We start from the raw sequence: 25,538 nt of genomic DNA, 5'->3' as shown, positions 1-25,538 counted from the left end.
GAAAATGATAATTTTACTTGCATCATAAAACAGTTAGAAAATCCTCCACCTTCCCACCCCCACCCCCACCCCCGATGAACCTTTAAGTCTATCAACAAGAAAGAAGTGGAACACAGAAACTCCACAGCTACACTAAAGGAGCTACAGCTAATCTGCTGGGGCCCATCTTGCCGAAGTGCCTTTGCTGAGTGGCAGGAAATATAGTTGCTTAGGCTAGCAGAAATGTTCCTTAGCTACATAAACACGGGTGAGCAAAGGAGCCATACCTCATGGCACAGTCTCTGCTCAGTATACTGCAGAGGCAAAATGGGCTTGCAGTATAAAAGCACCACAGATATGGTTGCCAACCTCCTGAAGGGAGGCTCCCCTTCAGGTCAATCAATAGGGTTGCCAACCTCCAGCTACTAGCTGGAGATCTCCTGCTATTGCAACTGATCTCCAGCTGTTAGAGATCAGTTCACCTGGAGAAAATGGCCGCTTTGGCAATTGGACTCTATGGCATTGAAGTCCCTCCCCTCTCCAAACCCTGCTCTCCTCAGGCTCTGCCCCAAAAACCTCCTGCTGGTGGCAACCCTAGCCACAGATGGAATGGGCAGGACCTTATAGCAAAGGATTTTCCACATGTGCTCCTCTCCTCCACCTGTGGAATAAACAAATATGGGAAGTGACAGTCCCTGAGTATAATGTAGCTGGATGGAACTTATTTTCTGTTTCGCGACAACTGCGGCCTCTTCCCCCCATGTCTGAAAGACCTGTCTTTGGCTGGTAGATTACAATCAATTAGGTAAAGGTCCCCCTGTGCAAGCACCAGGTCATTCCTGACCCATGGGGTGACGTCAAATCCCGACGTTTCCAAGGCAGACTTTGTTTACGGGGTGGTTTGCCAGTGCCTTCCCCAGTCATCTTCCCTTTACCCCCAGCAAGTTGGGTCCTCATTTTACCGACCTCGGAAGGATGGAAGACTGAGTCAACCTTGAGCCGGCTACCTGAAACCGACTAAACCTAAAAATGGAACAATTGCAGAAATGCCCTTCCAAATGGGATCAAAGACTTATCTAGTCCAGTATCCTGTTTCCAACAGTGGCCAGCTAAATCAATTTGGGAAGTCCACAAAAAAATGGCCTACTCCCACTGTTATCCCCCTCAGAAACTGGTATATGCCTCTGAGCGAGGAGGGATCTATTCAGATCTCAAAACTAGTAGCCCCTGATAATAAGCCCTCATATAGAAATTGCATTTTCCACTTTCACCAATGATAAATTGGTATGTCCACTGAACTATCCATAACAGCCCCAAGATCTGTTTCCTAAACAGTCGTCACCAATCCAGATCTCATCAGTATGAGTTGTGTCTTTTGGAGAGAGACAAAGGGAAAGAGAAAGGCAAAGGAAAGAGACACAGAGAGAATGAAAGAGGAAGGCTGGCACTCAGTGCTTCTATTATTGGGGAAAAGGCAGAGGAATTGTACAATCATAGAGTTGGAAAGGGCCATACAGGCCACCTAGTCCAAGCCCCTGCTCAATGCAGGATAAGCCTAAAGCATCCCTGACAAGTCCAGCTGCTGCTTAAAGTCTGCTAGTGAGGGGGAGCTCACCACCTCTCTAGGCAGCCGTTTCCACTGCCAAAATACCCTTACTGTAAAAAAAACAAACCCTAATACCCAGTCAGTACCTTTCTACCCATAATTTAAACCCAAGGTTGTGAATCCTATCCTCTGCTGCCATCAGGAACAGCTCCCTGCCCTGTTCTAAGTGTCAGCCTTTCAAATACTTAAAGAAAGCAATCATGTCCCCCCTAAACCTCCTCTGCTCCAGACTAAACATTCCCAAGTCCCTCAGCCTTTCCTTGTAGGCCTTGGTCTCCAGGGTTCTGACTTATGGTGACCCCTGTTGGGAGTTTTCAAGGCAAGAGAAGTTTAGAGGTGGTTTGCCATTGCCTGCCTCTGCATCACACCCCTGGTATTTATTGGAGGTCTCCCATCCAAATACTTGCCAGGGTCAGGGCTGGGACTGTGTAACTGGCCCAAGGTCACCCAGCATGTTTCCATGACAGAGTGGGGATTCGAACCTGGGTTTCCCAGATCCTAGTCTGACAACGTAACCACTATACTATGCTAGTTGTGCTTAGCAGTGTGGAAAGTAGCACAGAGGTATACTTCACACATTATCAGGGCAGCATGTTTAGGTTCCAAATGGTACTGGTAATGTTTATGACATAATTTTCTGGGAAGGAAGGATCGCATGAGAAGTTCTGTCCCCAGATAGTGTTCAAGCTGGAGTTTCCTATTTGGCTTTCACCATACAAAATGTGAGCAGCTGCAGAGACTTGGTAACCATGGTACATTGGTGGCCTATTAACTGCCTGTCCACCCGAGGATAAAATTAATTCAGAGGCTATTATCCTGGGGTAGCTTGGGCATGGTTCAGCAGGGATTGAAACTCTCCCCAGCTGAACGCTCCATCTGTTTCACGGCATAGTCCCTTGATGTACCCAATGGGCCCTTAATGGAACGGTTCCATCTACCCTGGGGAATGCCACTAGTCTAGAAGGAAATACTTTTGTCACCTTACCTGTCAAACAACGGCTTCTCCCCACAGTCAAAAGCATCCTGCAGTTCTTTCACGAGATTAGCCTGACCCGGCAGTCGGAACAGCCCTTCCTCTTTCAGGCCACGCAGCCGAATAAAATCCACACACTGCTCCACCAACATGGGAGCCAAGTGGTTTCCATACCTCTTCTCATATCGGACGGTGTCTTCCAGCTTCTGTCCAAAAATACCTGTGCGAAACAATCAGGAAGAGATACAGGTAAGTTGGAGGAAATACATCTTTGGCTATCAAACCACACATTTGTGATTGCTCCTTGTGTATTGTGAATTAGTTCCTCTCTTTGTTCTCTCTCGCTCTATTTTTTGTGTGTGCCTGCAACAGTTTTTCTCCTTAGTATATGGAATGTCAGCAACATAACATTCGTAACAAGACAGAACTACTAGATTCAAATCTAGTAGCGCCTTAGAAACCAACAAGATTTTCTGGGTATAAGCATTTGAGAGTCAAAAGCTCCCTTCGTCAGATGGAAGATCAGGTATTTCATGAAGAGAGCTTTGACTCTCACAAGCTTATATCCCAAAAATCTCATTGGTCTCTAACATGCCACTGGACGAAAATCTGGTTCTTCTACTGCAGACCAACATGGCTACACTCTTGAAAAGAGAGAACAGCTATATTTACAAAGCCAGAATTGACAATGAAATTCAGAATACAAGTGGCAATATGACTGAGTAGATTCAAATCCATCAACTCCAGCTTAGATTTAGAGAGGTAGCCTTTTGTATTTATATTTTGCTCAAGGAATTTGGGGCAAATATTTGGATAACGGGGTTATCCAATTTTGTCTTCACAATATCCCTTTGAGTTAAGTTAGGCTACGACACGGCGATGAGCTCTAGTCAAGTATTCTTCATGGCTGAATGTGGATTCCATCTCAGGTGTCCAAGAGCCAACAATAGCATGATACCACTTTGAACATGAAAAGTTGACTTATACTGAGCCAGACCACTGGTTAGTCTGCAATGACTCTTGAAGGTCTAAGACAGAAAAGGGATCAAGTGGTCCTGTCACTGAAGATGCCAGAGATTAATTAATTAATTAATTATTAAATTTATACCTCGCCCTCCCTGGCACTGCTGGGGTCAGGGCTACTTTCAGCAGATACAGGGATACACATAAAACTCACAACTATAGCAACGGTAAAACATACAGAAAAAGCCTAAAACCCGAGTTAACAAGATGGCGCCCTATCTCAATGGCCAGCTCCTATGAATGTCCTCGCCAACGTATGCTAAGGTGTTAATCAGGCAGCCCATCATCTCCAAGGCCCACTGGCCTAAGTAGGGCCAACTACGATCTTCTCAATGCAAGCATGTGCTCTCTTAGTGAGCCACAACCCTTACATTACTTCTTCTGCACGTATAAGAATACCCAGAGTTTGACTACAGTCATAGAATGATAGAATCATAGAGTTGGAAGAGACCACCAGGGTCATCTAGTCCAACCCCCTGTACTATTCAGGAAATTCACAACTACCTCCCCCACACACCCCCAAGTGCCCAGAAGATGGCCAAGATGCCCTCCCTCTCATGAACTGCCTAAGTTCATAGAATCAGCATTGCTGACAGATGGCCATTGAGCCTCTGCTTAAAAACCTCCAGGGAAGGAGAGCTTACCATCTCTCAAGGAAGCCTGTTCCACTGAGGAACCTAACTGTTAGAAAATTCTTCTTAATGTCTAGATGGAAACTCTTTTGATTTAATTTCAACCCGTTGGTTCTGGTCCGACCTTCTGGCGCAACAGAAAACAACTTGGCCCCATCCTCTATATGACAGCCCTTCAAGTACTTGAAGATGGTTATCATATCCCCTTTCAGTCTTCTCCTTGCTAAACATACCCAGCTCCTTCAACCTTTCCTCATAGGACTTGGTCTCCAGACCCCTCACCATCTTTGTTGCCCTCCTCTGGACATGTTCCAGCTTATCTACATCTTTCTCAAATTGTGGTGCCCAAAACTGAACACAATACTCATAGTTAATGGCATTATTCAAACTTTGAATTACAGGTCTTGGAACCTTCTGGGATTGTTTAAATGGCAATGTCAAATCTGATTGGTTTCTTGAGCTTGTAACATTTTTTCCTTACCTTTTCAGCTGCAAACCAGCAATGCCATCCTAGGCACAGTTACACCCTTCTAAGACCATTGAATTCAATGTGCTTAGAACTGAATAAATCTGCCTAGGATGGCACCGTAAAACATTTTTATAAATATTAGAAATCGCCACTTCTCGACCCAATTTTATGTATGTTCTCTTTACTGACTCCTTTTACAAGACAAGGAGAAGCAGTTGACAACAACTAGAATTTCTAAAATTTTAGAATTTATGGAGGAAGTCTGATGCAAAGTAAAGGAAATTATTTGACATGGAAGGTTTAGTGTTCTGCCACAGTTGCCCTTTAAACTCACGTTTACATGAAAAATGTGTTCATAAAAATGACTTTCTATTCTACATCAGACTGGGTGTAGGTTATACTTCATGCTATATACTTCATGCAGAGCCAGCGTGGTGTAGTGGTTAAGAGCGGTGGTTTGGAGCGGTGGAGTCTGATCTGGAGAACCAGGTTTGATTCCCCACTCCTCCACATTTGTGGTGGAGGCTAATCTGGTGAACTAGATTTGTTTCCCCACTCCTACACATGAAGCCAGCTGGGTGACCTTGGGCAAGTCATTCTCTCTCAGCCCCACCTACTTCACAGGGTGTCTGTTGTGGGGAAGGGAAGGCGATTGGTTTGATTCTGCCTTAAGTGGTAGAGAAAGTCGGCATATAAAAACCAACTCTTCTTCTTCTTGCTGACAGAACTGATTTTTGCTGTCTGTCAGTAAGCACTACAGAGGACTTAAAAATCTTCACATGAACTTTGGGATTGCAGAGTTGGTTCATTTGAAAGCATCTGATCTCATCATAATAGCCATGGGATAGGAAAGATTTCTAGATCCAATATGAACGTAGGACAATACTCCAAAACTTCAGGTAGCATATTTAGGGCTAGGCTGAATTTTGACAGGTTTTGATTTTGGCAATCAGATTTGCCCCTGAGGGAGAGTAGAATTCTTGGTTGAAAAAAATAAGCACATTTTCCAATGCTGTTTTGTGGTGTACTTTCCTACTCTTGCACTCCCACAAGTAAACCCTGAAGGGACAGGTCTGCTCACAGTTTTCAAGGGGATTGCTCAAAATCAAGAAAGATAAGAGAACATTTTTCATCCTCAGCAAACATTAAACTGAAAGTGATCTTAACCAATTCCTAGCAAATTTCACCCCTCAAACATTACTTCATTATTTATTTATTAGGATTTTGCTTTTGAGCACATAAAGCTGCCTTATACTGAATCAAACCATTGGTCCATCAAGGTCAGTACTGCCCAATGAAACTGGCAGTGGTTCTCCAGGGTCTCAGGGGGAGGTCTTTCACTTCACTAACCACCTGATCCTTTTCGCTGGAGAGGCCAGGGATTGAACTAGGGACCTTCTCATGCAAAAGAGATGGTGTACCACTGAGCCACAGCTCCTCCCCTGGCCTCAAAAACCTAGATGTGTGAATATACAATACATCAACATTGGTACCACCCATCTAGGTTTGAGGGTGTGATTGGATGGGAGCCACGTTGCTGAAACTAGGCAGATCTGTGTTTGATCAGTCCTTGGATAGAAGACCTCCTGGGAACCCTATGTATACCACCATGAGTTCCATCACAGAAGGAGGGATATATATGGAATAAATACAGATCATAAACTCAATGAAACATTACTTTGATTACACAGCTTTGTTTATCCCTTAGAGAAAAGAGCCCTTCTCTCCCCAACCAACCATGTTTCCATTAGCAACAGGCTTTGCTGGTGTTGTATTATATTTTTCCTTCCTTTTATCTCTTTGGCAAGGAACCAAGGACAAATCTGCTCCTACTGTAAAACAAACACCTGCTTCTTTCATTTGCCCCTTCTCTGATAATCATTATGACAACACAGCTAGGACTCATTTATGTGCAAGAGTTTTTAGTGGTTAAGTGCTGAAACACATGACCATTCTCCACCATCATTGTTCAAGACCAGCCTATGCAGACTCCATCTAATAACCTGGCTAATGCATCTCTCCCAATGACTGTTTCCATAGATGTTTTCAAGGGGTACCAAGATTATAACACAGCTTTTAGATGAATGGAATCAAAGTATGAGGTACCTCTATCAGGGTTATCTGGAATGGAGTGACTTATTTCTGTTCAGGTCACACACACATTATTTATTTAATACAACAGTCATACCTCACCTTTCCTTCCCTTCACAAGAGGTACTAAGTGCCTTACAAGTAATGTGTGCCAACAACTAGACAAACTCCCATTTGCAACCCAACCCAGAAGAATCATCAGATCAAAATCTCAGCCGCCATCAAATCCTTTTTAAATAAGACTGCTTTGCATTGTCCTCAAAACATGCCAAAGTAGACATCCACCTGACTTCCTCTGGAATGATGTTCTGGAAGAATGGCACTACAGACAAAAACGCTTCTGATTAGGCTGCATTGATTCTAACAGATTTGGGCAAAGGAAGTGTGTGTGTGTGTGTGTGTGTGTGTGTGTGTGTGTGTGTGTGTGTGTGTGTAAAGTGCCACTACGTTGCAGCTGACTTTCTGGACTATGGCCATAGAGAGCCAGAAGCAACAACCAGTACACATGCATTGAACAGAAAAGCTAGAATTAAAAATGGGTAGAAAATAGATGGATTGAGACACTGGGTTTTCTTCCCATTATGTGGATCTGCAGCAACCATGTGAGTAGAGCTTGGTTATCTGAATGGATCCTATACACAACAGAACCCTTCATGCAGACAAGTGTTATTAGGATCCTGTTAACAGGAAGAAAACCTGATTTGTAATTACATTTCTAAGGAATATCAAACCTGGACATTTTTCTAAAATCCAAATGGCCCTAAAATGGAGCATTTTTAGGATGCCTGCCTTTAGTTTATGCTTAATAGAACGGAAGTACCAGGTGCATAGTAGCACAATTATGTAGCAGACCTGGAGCTCTTCATTTTCTGGCAATTTTCTCCCCTTACATCCATCAACAAGAACCAAGGTCATTTAGGAGATCAAAGAAGCAGAGCCATATGATTAACAAAGAAAACACTGAGTAGTTATTTATTAACTGGAACATTTCCCACAGTAGAGGTTATACAAATATCTGTACATTTTGTACATCTGTATTTCCATTGATGTTTGGATCCGATACTGATGCAGCTGTTTATGAAGCTTCTGGGAAATTACACAAATCAACCCTTAGGTCTAACCTGAAGGTTTAAAAGTCCAAGTAATTAAATTTTCAGTTGCAATGCACAGAGCTGATTTTAGATGTCTTCCATTTGGAAATACAGTTGGAGAATTGTTTTGAAATCTATATGGTGCACAAGGACAATTTTCCACCAAACAACTGGAAAATCCTGGGATCCTTCTGATGCTTCATCAGGATTCTGTGCTGGAAAAAATCAATAACAATGGGCAAATCTTGCTGAAAGGCAACTTGGTCACATCTACCAATCTTCTCTTGTACATACAGCTGTAGAAAAACGATGGGCAGAGTCTCAGATCGAGCGAGGCAATGGTGAAGCCCAGCAGGTCTTGCATGAGCCTCAGATTACCTACATGTGTGTGTGCGTAAAGTACAATCAAGTCGCAGCTGATTTATGGCGATCCCAGCAAGGGGTTTTGAAGGCAAGAGAGAAGCTGAGGGGATTTGCAATTGCTGTCCTCTGCAGATAATTCCTTGGAGGTCTCCCTTCCAAGAGCCAGCATGGTGTAGTGGTTAAGAGCGGCAGACTCTAATCTGGAGAACCGGGTTTGATTCCCCACCCCTCCACACGAAACCTGCTGGGGGACGTTGGCTAGTCACAGTACCCATGCATAAACGACCTCTGGCTAGCCAGGGACAAAGGGTGTAACCTTGTCATATAACTAGGGCTGCTGAGAACCACCAGTGACTCTTGGGCAAAAGTTTCCTCTGGGTCCTTCCTCACACCACACAGCCACAGCCTACAACCCAAATATCAAGTGAAAAATCCTGTGATTTACTTTTTCAATAAATAGGCTAGTAATGGTTTCTAAGCACCTTAATCTATCTGTCTCTCAGGGCCTCAGACTATTTTGCTCAGGGAGAAAGTGATTGTGGCAGATCGGTGTAGAAGCTGGGGACACTGCTCCCTTGCTACCTTTCTTCTCTTTGTTTTATGCATTTTCCAAATCCCTGGTGCACACAATCAAATTAGAGACACTAAGCTCCTCAAACTGAGGCAAGGAGGAGGATTCAGGAGGGATGGTATGGGCAAACCACGGGTGAAACACTAGTGGCGCCTTGCCTGGTGTCTAGGGTTGCCAGCTTCCAGGTTAGGGTTGCCAACCTGCAGGTATTAGCTGGAGATCTCTTGCTATTACAACTGATCTTCAGCCAATAGAGATCAGTTCACCTGGAGAAAACGGCCGCTTTCACAATTGGTCTCTATGGCATTGAAGTCCCGCCCCTCTCCAAACCCTGCTCTCCTCAGGTTCTGCCCCAAAAACCTCCTGCTGGTGTCAACCCTAGCCACAGATGGAATGGGCAGGACCTTATAGCAAAGGATTTTCCACATGTGCTCCTCTCCTCCACCTGTGGAATAAACAAATATGGGAAGTGACAGTCCCTGAGTATAATGTAGCTGGATGGAACTTATTTTCTGTTTCGCGACAACTGCGGCCTCTTCCCCCCATGTCTGAAAGACCTGTCTTTGGCTGGTAGATTACAATCAATTAGGTAAAGGTCCCCTGGAGAAAACGGCCGCTTTCACAATTGGTCTCTATGGCATTGAAGTCCCTCCCCTCCCCAAACCCCGCCCTCTTCAGGCTCTGCCTCAAAAACCTCCCCCCGGTGGCGAAGAGGGATCTGGCAACCCTATTCCAGGTGGTGGCTGGAGATCTCCTGGGATTACAACTGATCTCCATGCTACACAGCTCCCCTGGAAACAATGGCTACTTTGCAAGGTGGACTCTGTGGCATTATACCCCATTTAGGTTCCTCCCCAAACCCTGCCCTCCTCAGGCTCCACCCCCCAAAATCTCCAGGTAATTCCCAACCCAGAGCTGGCAACCCTACTTGTAACCCAGGGCTCTTCATGTGGCAACAGACCCTGGAAGTCTTCTCCAGCACTCGTGGTGTCATAGAATCATAGAGTTGGAAGAGACCACCAGGGTCATCTAGTCCAACCCCCTGCACAATGCAGGAAATTCACAACTACCTCCCTCCCCCACACCCCCAGTGACCCCTACTCCATGCCCAGAATATGGCCAAGATGCCCTCCCTCTCATGATCTGCCTAAGGTCATAGAATCAGCATTGCTGAAAGATGGCCATCAAGCCTCTGCTTAAAAACATCCAGGGAAGGAGACCTCACCACCTCCCGAGGAAGCCTGTTCCATTGAGGAACCGCTCAAACTGTTAGAAAGTTCTTCCTAATGTGTAGACGGAAACTCTTTTGATCTAATTTCAACTCTTTTGATCTAATTTAGTTTGGATCCATTCCGGGCTTTGGGGAGAAAACCATCACCAAGCACTAGATTATTTAAACAACTCCCCATGTCAAAAAAGAGAAGTGGTGGGCAGAGTTCCTTCAGTCCCTGCCCACTATCACAAATATAAGGGTGTTTTACCTTCTAACTGTTCGTATTTCCCAGTTACAGTGAGAAGGTGGATCCTTTGCTGAGAAGGGAAGGCAGCATGGTATAGCCAGGGTCATCTAGTCCAACCCCCGGCCCCTCCACAATGCAGGAAATTCACAACTACCTCCCCCCACACACACCCAGTGACCCCTACTCCATGCCCAGAAGATGGCCAAGATGCCCTCCCTCTCATGATCTGCCTAAGGTCATAGAATCAGCATTGCTGACAGATGGCCATCTAGCCTCTGCTTAAAAACCTCCTTGGCCTGAAGTACAGCATGTTTCTGAGAAGAACATTTAGCACTAACAGCAAGTGAGACTGGTTCAGCAAAAGGGCTCAAGCTTCCATCTGTGGCACCAGAAAGGGGAAAGGCAGATATTAACACTCATGTCCCAAGAATTGCTCTCCTCTGTACGCAATTCAGTTCAAGGCACAAGGGAGATAAATCATGGCAAAGCCTTGTCTGGTGTTGCGGAACTCCCCCGAGAGCCTTGTTGCTCTCCTCTCTCTGCTTCATCGTAAAGAAAAATGTGAGTTTTGTTAAATTGTACTGCCTTTGTTTCTTCTTCACTTGCTGTCTTGTTTCCTATGAACCAGGGAGGTGGGGTGAACACACATGCTGCTTCCTGGTAAAAAATGAATGTCCGCTCACGTTAACTTGGGACTAGGGTTTCCAACCTCCAGGTACTTGCTGGAGATCTCCTGCTATTACAACTGATCCCCAGCCGATAGAGATCAGTTCACCTGGAGAAAATGGCCGCTTTGGCAATTGGACTCTATAGCACTGAAGTCCCTCTCCTCCCCCAAACCCCACCCTTCTCAGGCTCCCAAAAACCTCCCGCCAGTGGCAAAGAAGGACCTGGCAACCCTACTTGTGACCCATCAAGCTGAAGGTAACTACCAAGGATGGCTCTTATGACAATTATTGTTTTCAAGGTGCTGGAAAGCCGCCCAGTTTCCCAGCATGCTGAAAATACAGCACATTTTTTGGGCTGCCATGCATGGCTGGTGGGTGCAGTTGGCTTAATGGGTCACAAGTTTTGCCCTCACAAAAACCAGCCATCAGGGTATAAATTCAAGGCAGGCATGAGCTTGGCAACCCCTCTTCTGAGAGATTAGCCATTGTTCATAGTGACAGAGCTGACAGCCCTATCCAAGAGTTGAGGGAGCAGCTGGGATAGGTAGAGGAGGGAACTTCCAACCAGACGAAAGTAGCTGGTCAATGTTTAGCCTGAAGGGGAGAAGACTGAGAGGTGATATGATAACCATCTTCAAGTACTTGAAGGGCTGTCATATAGAGGGTGGTGCTGAGTTGTTTTTTCTTGCCCCAGAAGGTAGGACCAGAACCAAAGGTTGAAATTAAATCAAAAGAGTTTCCATGTAAACATTAGGAAAAACTTTCTAACAGTTAGACTGGTTCCTCAGTGGAACAGGCTTCCTCGTGAGGTGGTATGCTCTCCTTCCCTGGAAGTTTTTAAGCAGAGGCTAGATGGCCATCTGTCAGCAATGCTGATTCTATGACCTTAGGCAGATCATGAGAGGGACGGCAACTTGGCCATCTTCTGGGCATGGAGTAGGGGTCACTGGGTATTTGTGGAGGGAGGTAGTTGTGAATTTCCTGCATTGTGCAGGGGGTTGGACTAGATGACCCTGGTGGCCCCTTCCAACTCTATGATTCTAACCAGAAACAGTGCAGAATTTTCACCCCCGAAGAGTTTTACTTTCTAGGGCTGTATAGAGCATTCCTGAACCCCCGCCTTCCATTTTTAGTACGATTTTCATACCTTTTTTCAGCTATAGTTTGTCTGACCTGTTTCTGTTGCCATTTTTTAAAAAAAAATTAAGAGATTGTTCTCTCTCCTTTATTACATCATCCCGGCCAATCAGGGAATCACATAGCAAAAGTGATGTAACATGACCATAGAACCAGTAAGAGTTGGTTACGTGGCGACATCAGTGGGCAAATGAAACCACTTTGCCCTGTCTCTGAACATCTGATCTAGCGCTATTAATAACAGAAAGTGTATTGAATTGCTTATTTGGATTCACATCAGGATGCACATTCAAGTATGCATCCCACTGAGAGCAATTTAGTACAGATAGATGACATGTGTTGTGATTTGTATTCCAAGGCATGTTCCAGTGCACATCCATACTCTTGTCTTTGCTCTGCTGCACTATGACAGTTTCACGGTTGCAGTCCAACAAATTAAAACACAGAGTCTGCTGATCTGTTTGTCAAAGCAACTGGGAAATGTTGTCTCGCTCCCCATCCTTTGTGTACCCTTTATAGCACCACCCCCAAATCACCAAAAGAAGAAGAAGAGTTGGTTTTTATAAGCCAACTTTCTCTGCCACTTAAGGGAGGCTCAAACCGGCTTACAATCACCTTCCCTTCCCTTCCCCACAACTGACACCCTGTGAGGGAGGTGGGGCTGAGAGAGCTGTGACTAGCCCACAGTCACCCAGTTGGCTTTGTGTGTAGGAGTGGGGAAACAAATCCAGTTCACCAGATTAGCCTCTGCCACCCATGTGGAGGAGAGAGGAATCAAACCCGGTTCTCCAGATCAGAGTCCACCGCTCCAAAGCACCGCTCTTAACCACTACACCATGCTGGCTTTCTTGAGGTTGTGAAAACGTTCACGAAACTTCCCCAACCTCAAGTTTGTCTCAGTACTGCAAAAATTCTTTGAAGAGAGGCAGTGTGGTGTAGTGGCTAGCGTGTTGGACTAGGATTTGGGAGTCCCAGGCTCAAATCCCCACTCTGCCATGGAAGCTTGCTGGGAGTGCTGGTTAGGTCACAACACTCTCAGCCTAACCTACCTCATAGGGTTATCATGAGCTTAAAATGGAGCAGAGGAGAATGATGCAAGCCACCTTGGGTCCCTATTGGGGAGAGAGGGAGAAAATAAATGAAGTAAATAAATAGATATTGAACAGGGCAGTTTAGCATTCCTCGCAACTAGCTTTGACTGTGGAAAGATCAGGACACTGTATGGTTTTCTTATGTAAGTGAGATGGAAAAGCTTAGACCGAAAAGCATAGCATTGTCCCAAAGAAGACAGATGACTGCTGTACCGATAATTTCAGAGGACTCATGACATTACAGATTGATCTAAAATCCATCCTTCGCAAAAGATGTGCTAAGGAATGCACAGGTCAGATTTATTTTGCTGCAAATGAATTTCCTCCATTGGCTAAATCCCACAAGTGAGTCCACATCCATTTGTGTTGTGGTACATGTGGCAGAAGGCTACCCTTGGCAGCACGTTTCTGTTGTTTCTGCCTGTTGTAAAATAGATCCATGTGATGTGAACTGTATACGGGCTGCATGCCATTTCCAACAGAGAAATCATTGCTGTGTATGAAATTTTATGTGGACTGGAGAAGCCCTTAATCATCAGGGCTGCCAGGTCCCTCTTCGCCACCGGTGGGAGGTTTTTGGGGGCAGAGCCTGAGGAGGGTGGGGTTTGGGGAGGGGAGGGACTTCAATGCCATAGAGTCCAATTGCCAAAGTGGCCATTTTCTCCAGGTGAACTGATCTCTATCGGCTGGAGATCAGTTATAACAGCAGGAGATCTCCAGCTAGTACCTGGAGGTTGGCAACCCTATCAATCATTGTTGACAATGATGCATAAATTCCATTGCATTGCTCTGGGGCCACAGGTGTGGTGTTTTCATTTTTCAAAACCCTCATGGGAGTGCATTGATTTGGAAACATTGGAGAGTAATGATCTACACTTTTTTTAAAAGATGGATTCCCACAGCAATACTCTTTTAAATGAATAACTAATTCCATGTTTGCATTCTCAAGGGATCGCATGCAAAGCAGGCTAGTGAGCATGAAGTTGAGAGATCCAGTCTTCTGCAGTCCTTGGATTTGGACCAAGAAGGCCTAGGTCTTCAAATCCCCACTCAGCCAAAGCTCAAGGGGTAACTGTGGCCCAATCACTACCTCGGAGCTTAACAAATAGGGCAATCTCTGAACGAGCTATCCGTAGCTCCTTGGAGGAAAGAGGGTGAGATACAAACAAACACATTCATATATCATCATAACCTGCCCTGTTTTTGGAATTACTGAGAGAAGAAGCAACAGGGACATCACAGATCAAATGAGTTAATCTAGCATGCCTTTCATATGAGCTTTCATTGCCTGCCCCCAAAGGAACTGTAGACTTTCCCAGAGACACGTAGCTTCCCCCACCCCCAAATTAATGACACTGCTCTGTATCTTCTCTTCAGCCAAACCAACAAAGGAAAGGAAACCAGGAAGAAATATTAGGTGTCAGCATTATTTCCAGTCCAATTTAGATTCTTCACTTGACACAGTCTGTTTGGAAACAACACAGCAAAAATATACCTCAGAGTCTCATGCACAGGTGCATCTTTAATATTATCACATGAAGAAATGCAGCTGCAGCATCTGTTGCGAGCAGAACAATATTCTTTGCAACAGAGAAGATGCAACCAGCAGCATGAGAAGAAGTTCATTTTAGAATTAGCATTATGCAGTGCCCATGCTGAAACGTGTTTCCTTATCTCTGGAAGAACTACATTTTACCTTCCAGAAATGATTCCTTCCCTTCTTCTCTGACATCTGTTGGGCCGTGTGTCCCAAAACAGTGTTTGCCGATTATGAATGAATGGAGATCTCTCAGGAAATAAAAAGGCACTCCCACTCCCAAGAATTCTTCACTGTTGCTTATAATATATTGGGGCATTTCTGAGTCTTGGGGAATTCATCTGCCACAAGGAGTGACTTGCTGTGGCTCTTTTGGTTTGTATTCCACATTCCAAGCTAGCCAGTGCCGTGAAGAAACTGGAGAAGGAAAAGTGGCTTCTATATATAAATTTTATTTATCCAAGTGGATATGTAGTAGTTGATTTCAGAGCCACATTCAATGCAGGCAACAACAGAGGGATCATGAATATACAAAAACTATTCATTCCTTCTCAGGACACAGAGAGAGAGAGAGTCATAGAGTTGGGAAGGGGCCATACAGGACATTTATGCCAACCCCCTGCCCAATGCAGGATCAATCTAAAGCATCCCTGACAAGTGTTTGTCCAGCCGCTGATTGAAGACTGCCAGTGAGGGGGAGAGAACAAACACATTTGTTCTCTATTAAAGGCTTTTAAGAGCTGATAAATAGTATTACATCGAGCACAAATCTCAGTTTCATTCACTTATATTGACAGGTAGCATGTTGAAGACAAAATAAAATTATTTCCCCCACACAATGTACAATCAACCCATTGAACTCATTTGCGAAGAATGTTGCTATAGACACTGGCATAAAAGACTTTTCAAAAGGATTAGAGGAAAACATTGAGGATACGTTTATCAGTAGTTAAAAATTCAACTTCCATTTTCAGACAGCACACTTTTGACTACCTGATGCTAATAGGGATACTCAAACACCCACCAATTCAGCTCAACATCTGTTGTGATTTGGGAGCCAACTGACGGTCAAACAGTTTGCTGTTAGTGAGGAGTTTGACCCTGTTCACTAGATTACTTTCCAAGTATTCATACATTATAGAGCAATTACCGTAGCAGTATTTCATACATGCACACTGTCACAGTATCTGATGGCAGTCCTACTCCACCCCCCAAAAAAACCTCTTGGGGGGGTTGCCATTTGGCAACCAAATAATATAAACAGCCAGTGAATCAACCAATAATTATAAGAATGTTTTAAAAAATCTTAACATTTGGTGTTCATATAAATCCATGCTATCTGGATTATTTTGTGTATGCACATTTTTTCATACAGCCTTATAGGAGCAGCATTTCCTCCCCTCATGTCATTTAATGACCACATCCAATCCTGATCCCTGGTTGAATAAATCTCACTGACTATGCAGATGCAAACGGCAAGGCGAAGAAATTAAACTCTGCAAAGAAACCTAACTCATCTACCACGCTTACCACACAAATACAAAGCTGTTTAACAGTCATTTGACCTGGAGGGAGCCAGCGTGGTGTATTGATTAGGAGCAGTGGACTCTAATCTGAAGAATCAGGTTCAGTTCCCCACTCCTCCACAAGAGTGGCGGACTCTAATCTGGTGAACCAGGTTGGTTTCCCCACTCCTGCACATGAAGCCAGCTGGGTGACCTTGGGCTAGACACAGTTGTCTGAACTCTCTCAGCCCCACCTACCTCACAGGGTGTGTGTTGTGGAGAGAGGAAGGGAAGGAGATTGTAAACTGGTTTGATTCTCCTTCAAAGGTAGAGAAAGTCGGTATATAAAAACCAACTCTTCTTCTTTTAAACAGACAAGCAAACAGATTGCATGTTCAGTTTACAGTTCATTGTGGCTGTTAAGCAATTTATGTTTATCTATCAAATGTGCTCACTGTGAAATTTGTGGCATCTCTAGATGCTAACAGGATACATGCCCCCATTATGTATTTGCAAATTTATCTGACCAGCTGTTGTTAGAAGACAGAAGGATGAGTTAGACTGGTAATCTGACCCAGGATAGCAATAGCTATGTGATCCAGAAAAGAATAGAAATGCATGAAGTAGAGGGTATTCCAAAATACTTCTGATATTCAGAGAGTGAACTGGAAGGCTTATCGCACCCAGTCCAGGAAACGTGTGGAAAACACCTTAAACGCATTTGTCCTGGATGCGAGTTCCAATCCCCCCCGCACTCCTGCCCATTCTAACGTCTTTGAAACGTCTGCTTTCAGAGCGCACCTCCAATAAAATAGCACGCACACAAAAGAGAGGGGGGCGTGGAGGGAGCAACACGTAATCGTGACGTTGCTTGGGTTCCCCTCCACCGCCCGCGGCATTTTGGTGTGCATGCGCGGGATCGTCGGTGCAATGGGACGATAGGACGATGGGCTCACGTTTCCCCCCGACGCCTCTAGTTCTCTCACGCACACAAACCACACACAGAACTCTCTAATCAGATTGCATTGTAACCGATTAGTGAAAGTAATGGGGGGGGGAGTGTGCCCTAGAAGTTGGGTGGTTGGGAAAACAGAAGGGTCTTGCAGACAATCGGGACCCAGAAGCAGAATAGGGAAAATCCTTCTGCCTAGAGATTGGGGGGAAGGTGCACTAGATGTTATCATGGTTTAAATAAAAGGGGGGGAGCTTGCAAGCGTACACTTTTATTTCTCCAATTACCAGGGGCTGCCAGGAATGCTCGCTGTGGTGGTCTGGAGGTTAAGAAAGGGGTTTTTTCCCTCCAAAAACATGAAATTCCCGTTGAGGCTAGGTAGAGAGCAGACAATTCCTCAATGTGATCGGGGGAGTGCACAGCTGAAAGGAGCGTGCACAGCTGTAATGGTCCCATCTGGGATCCTGTAACCTGTCCTCTTCCACCCCTCCCCTTCATCTCAACGAACAAGCCTCCCTTTGTCCCAACGATCCAAAAGCAGATGGCGATTTAAAAAAATGGAGGACGCAAGCAAATAAAAGAGGAGTGACCACAAGATTGACCAGAGGGAGAGGTGTCAGAGTCAGCTGGGAAAAGTGGGCATGGGCAGAGGGAAGGGTCTTCAAAGCGTCTGAGAGTTAACGCACCCAAGGCTAGAACGTTATGGGAACGGGGTAAGTTTTTATATCGTCATAAAACTGTTTTGGGATATTGCAGGCTTTATATGCTTCCAAAACGGTTTCATGACCAAAACGGGAAAATGTGGTGGTGGTGGTGGTGGGGAAGGAATCTTCCGTGTTATAAAGGGTTCAGAAACGTTCCCTGGACTGGGTGCGATAAGCCTTTGGGTTGGCACAAGTCACATTAAATACAGGGTAGCAAAATATCAAAATAAGATTCTAAGCACGTAATGTAGATCATTGCTACTACACACAGGTATAAGATTGGGCTACATATTTTAGTTCATTGTGCTGCCAGAACTGTAATGCTTAGGAAATTCTCCTCATCTGGATCCCCCCACCCCAGGGAAATTAGACTTCCATGGTACCAGGTCTAGCTTCTAAAGCCGGACAAAAGCATTCGGAATTCTCCACTGTTCCATATATATATTAAAAAAAATTTAATTTGTACAAAACACCACTTGTATACAGTTTTCAGTTCCAGTTCTTTCTCATCTCTTCTCCCCCCGCTCAAAAAGCCAATTACATTACCAATGCACACGTGAGCATTTATAGAACACTGCAGAAAAGCAATCTTGATGAGATTTTCTGTACGATCCTAGGGAAGCTTTTTGGCCTAACTGCTCCCCCAAGAAAGCGACATCTACCTGTGAAGATGTCGGCATGCTTGCAAAATGGAGGGGGGGGGGGGGGCAGAAGAGCTGCATTTGGCCAGACACCCAGAAAGCAGTCCCAGCTGCTTGCTCTTCAGGTCAAAGAACCGATCCTTTGTGCTGAGCAAATTGGTGCTGCTGTTCAGTGTCTGTGCAGGGAGTTGCCTACTCTAGTCTGTGTAGCTGCTTCCAAATTCATTTGCTGTGGAGTTCTCCCAATGAGAAACAGCGTATGTTAAACACAGCACAAAAGAATGCTGATTTGAGCATATATGGTACCACGTCAAGATTGTTTTTACAGCGTTTTATCAATGCACACTTCATAATATAGGGAGTCTATTTAGCCACAATGGAGGAATGGAACCTCCTTGTTTGGAGGAAGTATACCTCTGAATATCAACTGCTGGGGGCAGCAGCATACAGTGGTTTTGGCTTCAGTGCTCCTGCTGCTGGGGTCTCTATTCAGCCACTTGGTGAAACAGACAGATTCAAGTCCAGTAGTACCCTAGAGACCATCAAGATTTTTAGGGCATGAACGTCTGAGAATTAAGTTAAAGAGACATTCTTCTTTTGAAAGAGAAAAAGACAATAAGAGGAATGGCTAGGGTTGCCAACCTTCAGGTACTAGCTGGAGATCTCCTGCTATTACAACTGATCTCCAGCCAATAGAGATTAGTTCCCCTGGAGAAAATGGCCACTTTGGCAATTAGACTCTATGGCACAGAAGTCCCTCCCCAAACCCCGCCCTCCTCAAGGCTCCACCCCCAAAACCTCCCACCAGTGGTGAAGAGGGACTTGGCAACCCTATACCTAAAAAAGTGAATTTCAAATAATGCAATTTCATTCCCTGTATAATGCTAGGTCTTCCAATAGAAGAGCTATTAATTTGGAGGGAAGTTCCTGAGATGGGAGAAAGGCTTCAAACATGACCCAAAGGAAAGGTGGGGTAGAAGTATTTTAATAAAGAAAGAAACTTTGCTCAATTGAGTGGTAGTATGGGGGTAGGATCCACACTAGGATTTTGGACTGGGAGACCAGTAGTCTTGAACACATGAACACATGAAGCTGCCTTATACTGAATCAGACCTCTGGTCCATAAACATCAGCATTGTCTACTCAGACCGGCAGCGGCTCTCCAGGGTCTCTGGCAGAGGTCTTTCACATCACCTACTTGCCTGGTCCCTTTAACTGGAGATGCTGGGGATTGAACCTGGGACCTTCTGAATGCCAAACAGATGCTGTACCACTGAGCCACAGCCACTCCCAGCCACAGTCCTTAATTTTCTTACAGGAAAGATGCAAGTTAACTGAAGGTACTGAAAGTGGCAACAACAGCTCCAGTTTTGGAATGAACTAGTTAAAGTAGGATTTAGGGGGGACGAAACATATGGCAGAGCAAAAAATCAGAAGAGTGCTGGAACAGAACAGGAAACATTCTCTCCTCTTGTTGTACAGGCTCAGAAACAAGTGAGTAAGCCCAAAGTCACGGTTTCACGCTTTACTCATTTCCAGCTACGTTAAAACATTTTGAGTGCTCATACCAAGGTTTTCTTAGACTGGGGGGGGGGGCAGCAGGGGGGAATGTAACTGCAACATAGACTGCTATTGGTTATGGCTTGGCTTTTCAGTGGCTGGCCATATTTGTGCAAAATAATTTTGCAAAAATCCAGAGACAACAATTCAATGATCAAGGAGAGGAAACACTAGGAGAAGGCCAGGCCAGTCTCTTTTTCCATATCAATCACACTGGGATGATATGTCCTATCTATCATGCAGTCCTTTGCATGCTGATTTAAATTCCTTGGTTTGGTTAATTAAAATGCCTCCTGCAACCCAGTCATTCAAACCCATTTCACTCTGAAACATAGATTAGGGATTCCCCCCCACCTTCTTCTTCTTTTTTGGATTAAAAATAAATAAATTTAAAACATTAAATTAAAAAATAAATTAAAAATTAGATGAGGAACAACGACAATCAACAGGCCAGTGATATGGGCAACAGGAATCCAACTAGTCCTCTGAACAGGAAATGCTGTGCTCTCATACTAGATTGTGAAACAACATTTTGGAATATCAAACACTTGTGAAAGTCACATATTTATTTTTGCAGATAAATGTCCTGTATTGATTTAAGGGAGAAACGTCTAAAAAATATATAAGGTTGCATTGAAACTGCTTTATTTGTAACCTTTACTTTTTAAGTTGCTCTGCCTTTCAGAAAATCAGGCTGTTGCTATAGTATACCACTTGCCATATTTTAAATTATTTTATATAGCAACCATGTCATGATTTTTAAGGCAGTTGATCGTCCCCTTTTCAGAAGCAACTCAAACCAATCAATAAACTAGCTGAGCTGGCATACTTAAATTTTACCAGAATTCTGACCTAGTTCTTCAATGGGGTGGGATCTGTTCAAAATTCTAGTTTAGCTTGTTATTTATTAGGGTATTATCAACCCTCCCAAGATCAAATATCATGTCCCATTTTAAGTTTGAACAAATGTTATTTGTACTCCATGAATTCCAAATACTGGATTTTCTTTTTAACATGTATGTGACAATAGCATTTTTTTTTCAACTGTCTCCCATTTATCTGTTTTATGCCACCAGAGAAGGATGGTCTTCTTTTGTCCTCTTTCAATGCTTAAAAGGTATTTTTATTAAATAAATCTCATTAAAAAAATAAGGCAGAAATACTCAAAACAATACAATTGAAACACAGAAATAGGTTGAAACTGCCTGTGATATTTTGCAAATCTTTTTGAATGAATTCTTGTGCATGTGTCTGAACAACCTCCCAAGTTGCGGCTAACTTCACTTTTATCAAAATCCAAGGTCAACTCTAAAAAAGGCACTCTTTATCATTCCTGGTGCGCCAGTTCTCAATTCCAGCATCATAAAAATACCTACTGGACCTGATGGAAATCACCACAGAAGCTGAGGGGAGGACGTCCCATTGACCTCGGTCCTCCCCCACCAATAAACTTGATTTTAAAATGTTTTAATCATGGAGAAAACCCTGCAGAACAAGTTGCCAATGAATAAGGTTGCCAACCTCCAGGTAGTAGCTGGAGATCTCCTGCTATTACAACTGATATCTTGTGAGATCAGTTCACCTGGAGAAAATGGCTGCTTTGGCAATTGGACTCTATGGCATTGGAGTCCCTCCCCAAACCCCATCCTCCTCAGGCTCCACCCCAAAAACCTTCCACCGGTGGTGAAGAGAGACCTGGCAACCCTACCAATGAACAACAGCCCCACGGCAATAATGCTGATCCCTGCCTTTATACTCTGAGGTTTTCCTCTGGGTTTACTCTTGAGAAAGATAGCATCTTCTTTGAGTCCATGAAGACTTTTCTGCCCTTTGATATAGATAAAAAATATATGTGCATAGCAGTCCGTCTAGACATTAGGAAGAATTTTCTAACAGTTAGAGTGGTTTCTCAGTGGAACAGGCTTCCTCGGGAGGTGGTAAGTGCTCCTTCCCTGGAGGTTTTTAAGCAGAGGCTAGATGGCCATCTGTCAGCAATGCTGATTCTATGAACTTAGGCAGTTCATGAGAGGGAGGGCGTCTTGGGCATCTTCTGGGCACTGTGTGTGTGGTGGGGAGGTAGTTGTGAATTTCCTGCATTGTGCAGGGGGTTGGACTAGATGACCCTGGTGATCCCTTCCAACTCTACGATTCTACAATTCTAAGAGGGCATCTGAGCAAAGAGAAAGAGGGCTTATCTCATGTTTGCACAATACACACAGGTCTGGCAGTCATTCCTGGCTGTATCAGGGATGGGTGAAGGACCAGCTCAGGTGGACCTACAGGCATGTTTGGACTAAAACGGATAGGAACATTCACTGCTTACCCTTCTGACTTTGCTCTTGACATCACCATGGAGAAAAGCCCAAAGGAAAACTGCACTTGCCAACTACTACTGCTTTCAGAACTGAGGGTCACCGTAATGTTAAAAGATGTGTGTGTGCATGGGGGAGAGAACCGCTGATAGTCTAGCTCAGAACCACAGAAACCCAGAGTTGGAAGGGGCCTCCAGGGTCATCTAGTCCAACCCCCTGCACAATGCAGGAAATTCGCAACTACCTCCCCACACACACACACCCAGTGACCCCTACTCCATGGCCAGAAGATGGCGAAGATGCCCTCACTCTGATGATCTGCCTAAGGGCACAGAATCAGCATTGCTGACAGATGGCCATCTGCTTAAAAACCTCCAGGGAAGGAGCGCTTACCACCTCCTGAGGAAGCCTGTTCCACTGAGGAACCGCTCTAACTCCTACTCCATGCCCAGAAGATGGCAAAAAAACTCTGCAACCCTCCAGGATCCCTGGGCAGTCTGGCCCAGAGGAAAAGGCCTTCCTGACCCCCAAAGTGGCAATCAGCATGTCCCTGGGCATGTTACAAAGGGCCACAAGAACCAAGCACTGACGCAACCCTTCCTGCCCTCCCTCTCATGACCTGTCTAAGTTCACAGCATCAGCATTGCTTCTTTAGGAAGAGCCTTGGACAGCTACATATAAAAAGTGTATGAGTGTGAAAGAGAGGAGAACCAACTTCTGCAAGTTAATCTTTTCCCCAAGTTCCAAACATTCCAGGAATGACTCGAGCATAACAGAAGTTGACCAGGCCAGATGGGAGACAACAACCTCTGCTATTCCTCTCATGGATATATTATAATGGGCCCAGAGCCAATGACCAGGTGATTGACAGGTAATTCTGTCCTACTGCTGGAAAGTGACTCTTGCATTTCTGCCATTTCCCACTAGTTCTTCTCATAGCTACTTGGAACTAAAAACACCGAATGGCCTCACACACATGCTCCAGAAGAAGTAAAAGCACCCATGTGGTTGTGGTTGCTGAGCAACTGCTCTCCCACTCTGATGTTTTACCTCTGGTGAAGAGGTGGCACTGTCCTAAATCCACCTAACCACCTTTGTAACTTGTTCCAATGTCTGAGAAAACACTGCTGACAACCGAGCAGAACATAAGGTTCAGCAGCAACAACTGGAGGCAACAGTGAAGGGTGAGCATAGAAGCTGTGAAGGTCATTTAATCTTCCCAATACTGAGGACAACATGGAAGTTGAAGATGTGCTTCTCAGAGGTGAGAGCCTCCACAGAATCAAGCATAGATAATCTAGGTTATCTAGCTCAGTGGTTCCCAACCTTTTTAGGATGGTGACCCCAAATTTACTTTGTATAGTGACCCATTTAGGGCTGGCCCAAGATTTTTTGGAACCCTAAGCAAACAATGACCTTGGCACCCATCTATTCCAGAATTCCATTTTCTACACTGCCCAACCAGATATTTTTGAGAAACACACAAACAACACTCAAAGGGTACTGCTGTCCCCACTATGAACCCCATTAGGAAAACTTCCTGGCAGTTCGATGGTTCCTCAATGGAACAGGCTTCCCCAGGAGGTGGTAGGCTGTTCCTTTGAGGTACTGCTCTGTTAGAAAATTCTTCCTAATGTCTAGACGGAAACTTTTTGAAGAGAGCAGGAGGAATACAAAAGGGGAGGGGGAGAGAGGGAGTCAGCAGACAATGGAGCGACAGGTACGCACCTTGACCAATCACTGGAGTACAACATCAGTCACAGCTGAAGAGGACTGCCATGAAAAGTTTATGTTTATAGTATTTCCACCAACTACTTCTCGGTCGAGGAGTGCTTTTCACTGATGCTATATGAGCACGGAGGGCTGCCATTTCACGACCCATGTCAAGTGCTCTCTCGTTGAATGACAATGCATTTACAAGATCCCTGCTGTTTGCTTTGCAATTCCTAGACTGCATTTGAGAAGTCGTGATTAAGCGCCTGCATTCTCGGGGTGCCATATAGCAGCACCTCTGTCTATGATGGAACTGCAAAGTGGTAGCCATGTTAGTCTGTCTTGGCAAAATAAAACAAAAGCCCAGTTATCTGTCCAAAGACAAGATCCGTTACCCACAAAAGCTACTTAAATAAATGTTGCCAGCCTTTAAGGTGCCACTGGACTTTTATTTTATGTGTAACTGTCTACCTTTCCTGGGGTACTAAACACCTTTCTGTGCTTGCTCTGTCATTCTGCCTGTTTTATGGGATTGCCAAATGTCTACTTGCGGCCACTTGTTAAGTGAGAAAATTAATTGCCTGCATAACAGGGACCCTTTCTCCTGTCTGTCTGAAACTGGGAAGCAGAATGCCACCCCTGGCAGACTGAATCCTAGCTGAGCAGAAAACACAAAAGTAACAGCTAGAAATGTGTTTTTCATTGAAATCAATAGGAACAAGGACAATAAAGAATCCAAATGCACGCTGTAACAAAAACAAAACATAAATAAAAATTAAAGAATAAAACAAACCAATTGACGGTAACATCTGATACATAAGCCTCCCCCACCCACGCCCGGTTAGGATGCTCAGACATCCATTGCAGGAACCCACTGCTACACATGCATTTGACGACAAACAATGTTGGCAGTTGTCAACATACTGATGGTATCTAACTCCAAAATTAGAATGTTTCACCCACCAGCTCATATCAATCTTTAAAAGGACCAGTTAGAACCTTATGATCATCCAAAGGTTGTCCCATGGTGTGGTGGTTAGAATGTTGGACCAGGATTGGGGATACCCAGGTTCAAATCCCAGCTCTGCCATGATGCTCACTGGGTGATCTTGGGCCAACCCCTCATCCTCTGACTAATTCACCTCACAGGATTGTTGTGAAGATAAAATGAAGCAGCAGAACCATGAGCTCCTTGGAGGAATGGTGAGATAAAAATGTAAATAAATAAAAATAATAAAGGGAACCAAAATCATCCAGACCTTCTAAGACCATCCAGTTAGGTAGATGTGGAAGCACCGAAACATGGTATTCCCCAACTCCTACATGGCCTGGAAATCTCAGAAAGATTTGATGATCTATGCGGTAAAAGGCCATTTAGAGATATAGAAGAATAAACGGGTTTATTCCCCTTTCCACTTCTCAGCACCAGACTGGCCCACAGCCTAAACACAGTTCATCAA

The 25,538-nt window shown here is 44.5% G+C and overlaps 1 protein-coding gene across 3 annotated transcripts in view; it reads right to left on the bottom strand.

Moving 5' to 3' along the window:
- Positions 1-25,538, bottom strand: part of ARHGAP24 (Rho GTPase activating protein 24) — a 297,377-nt gene that overhangs the window by 33,653 nt on the left and 238,186 nt on the right. For all 3 annotated transcript variants that reach the window (XM_056855296.1, XM_056855299.1, XM_056855298.1), the window contains one exon: positions 2,571-2,778. In XM_056855296.1, coding sequence (XP_056711274.1) covers positions 2,571-2,778 — 208 coding nt within the window. The remainder of the gene's footprint in view (positions 1-2,570; positions 2,779-25,538) is intronic.

Source organism: Euleptes europaea, chromosome 9, assembly GCF_029931775.1.
Source record: "Euleptes europaea isolate rEulEur1 chromosome 9, rEulEur1.hap1, whole genome shotgun sequence".
In the NCBI taxonomy this organism is placed as follows: domain Eukaryota; kingdom Metazoa; phylum Chordata; class Lepidosauria; order Squamata; family Sphaerodactylidae; genus Euleptes; species Euleptes europaea.
Note: the sequence above shows the minus strand (reverse complement) of the source record. Positions and strands in the feature narration are given on the sequence as shown.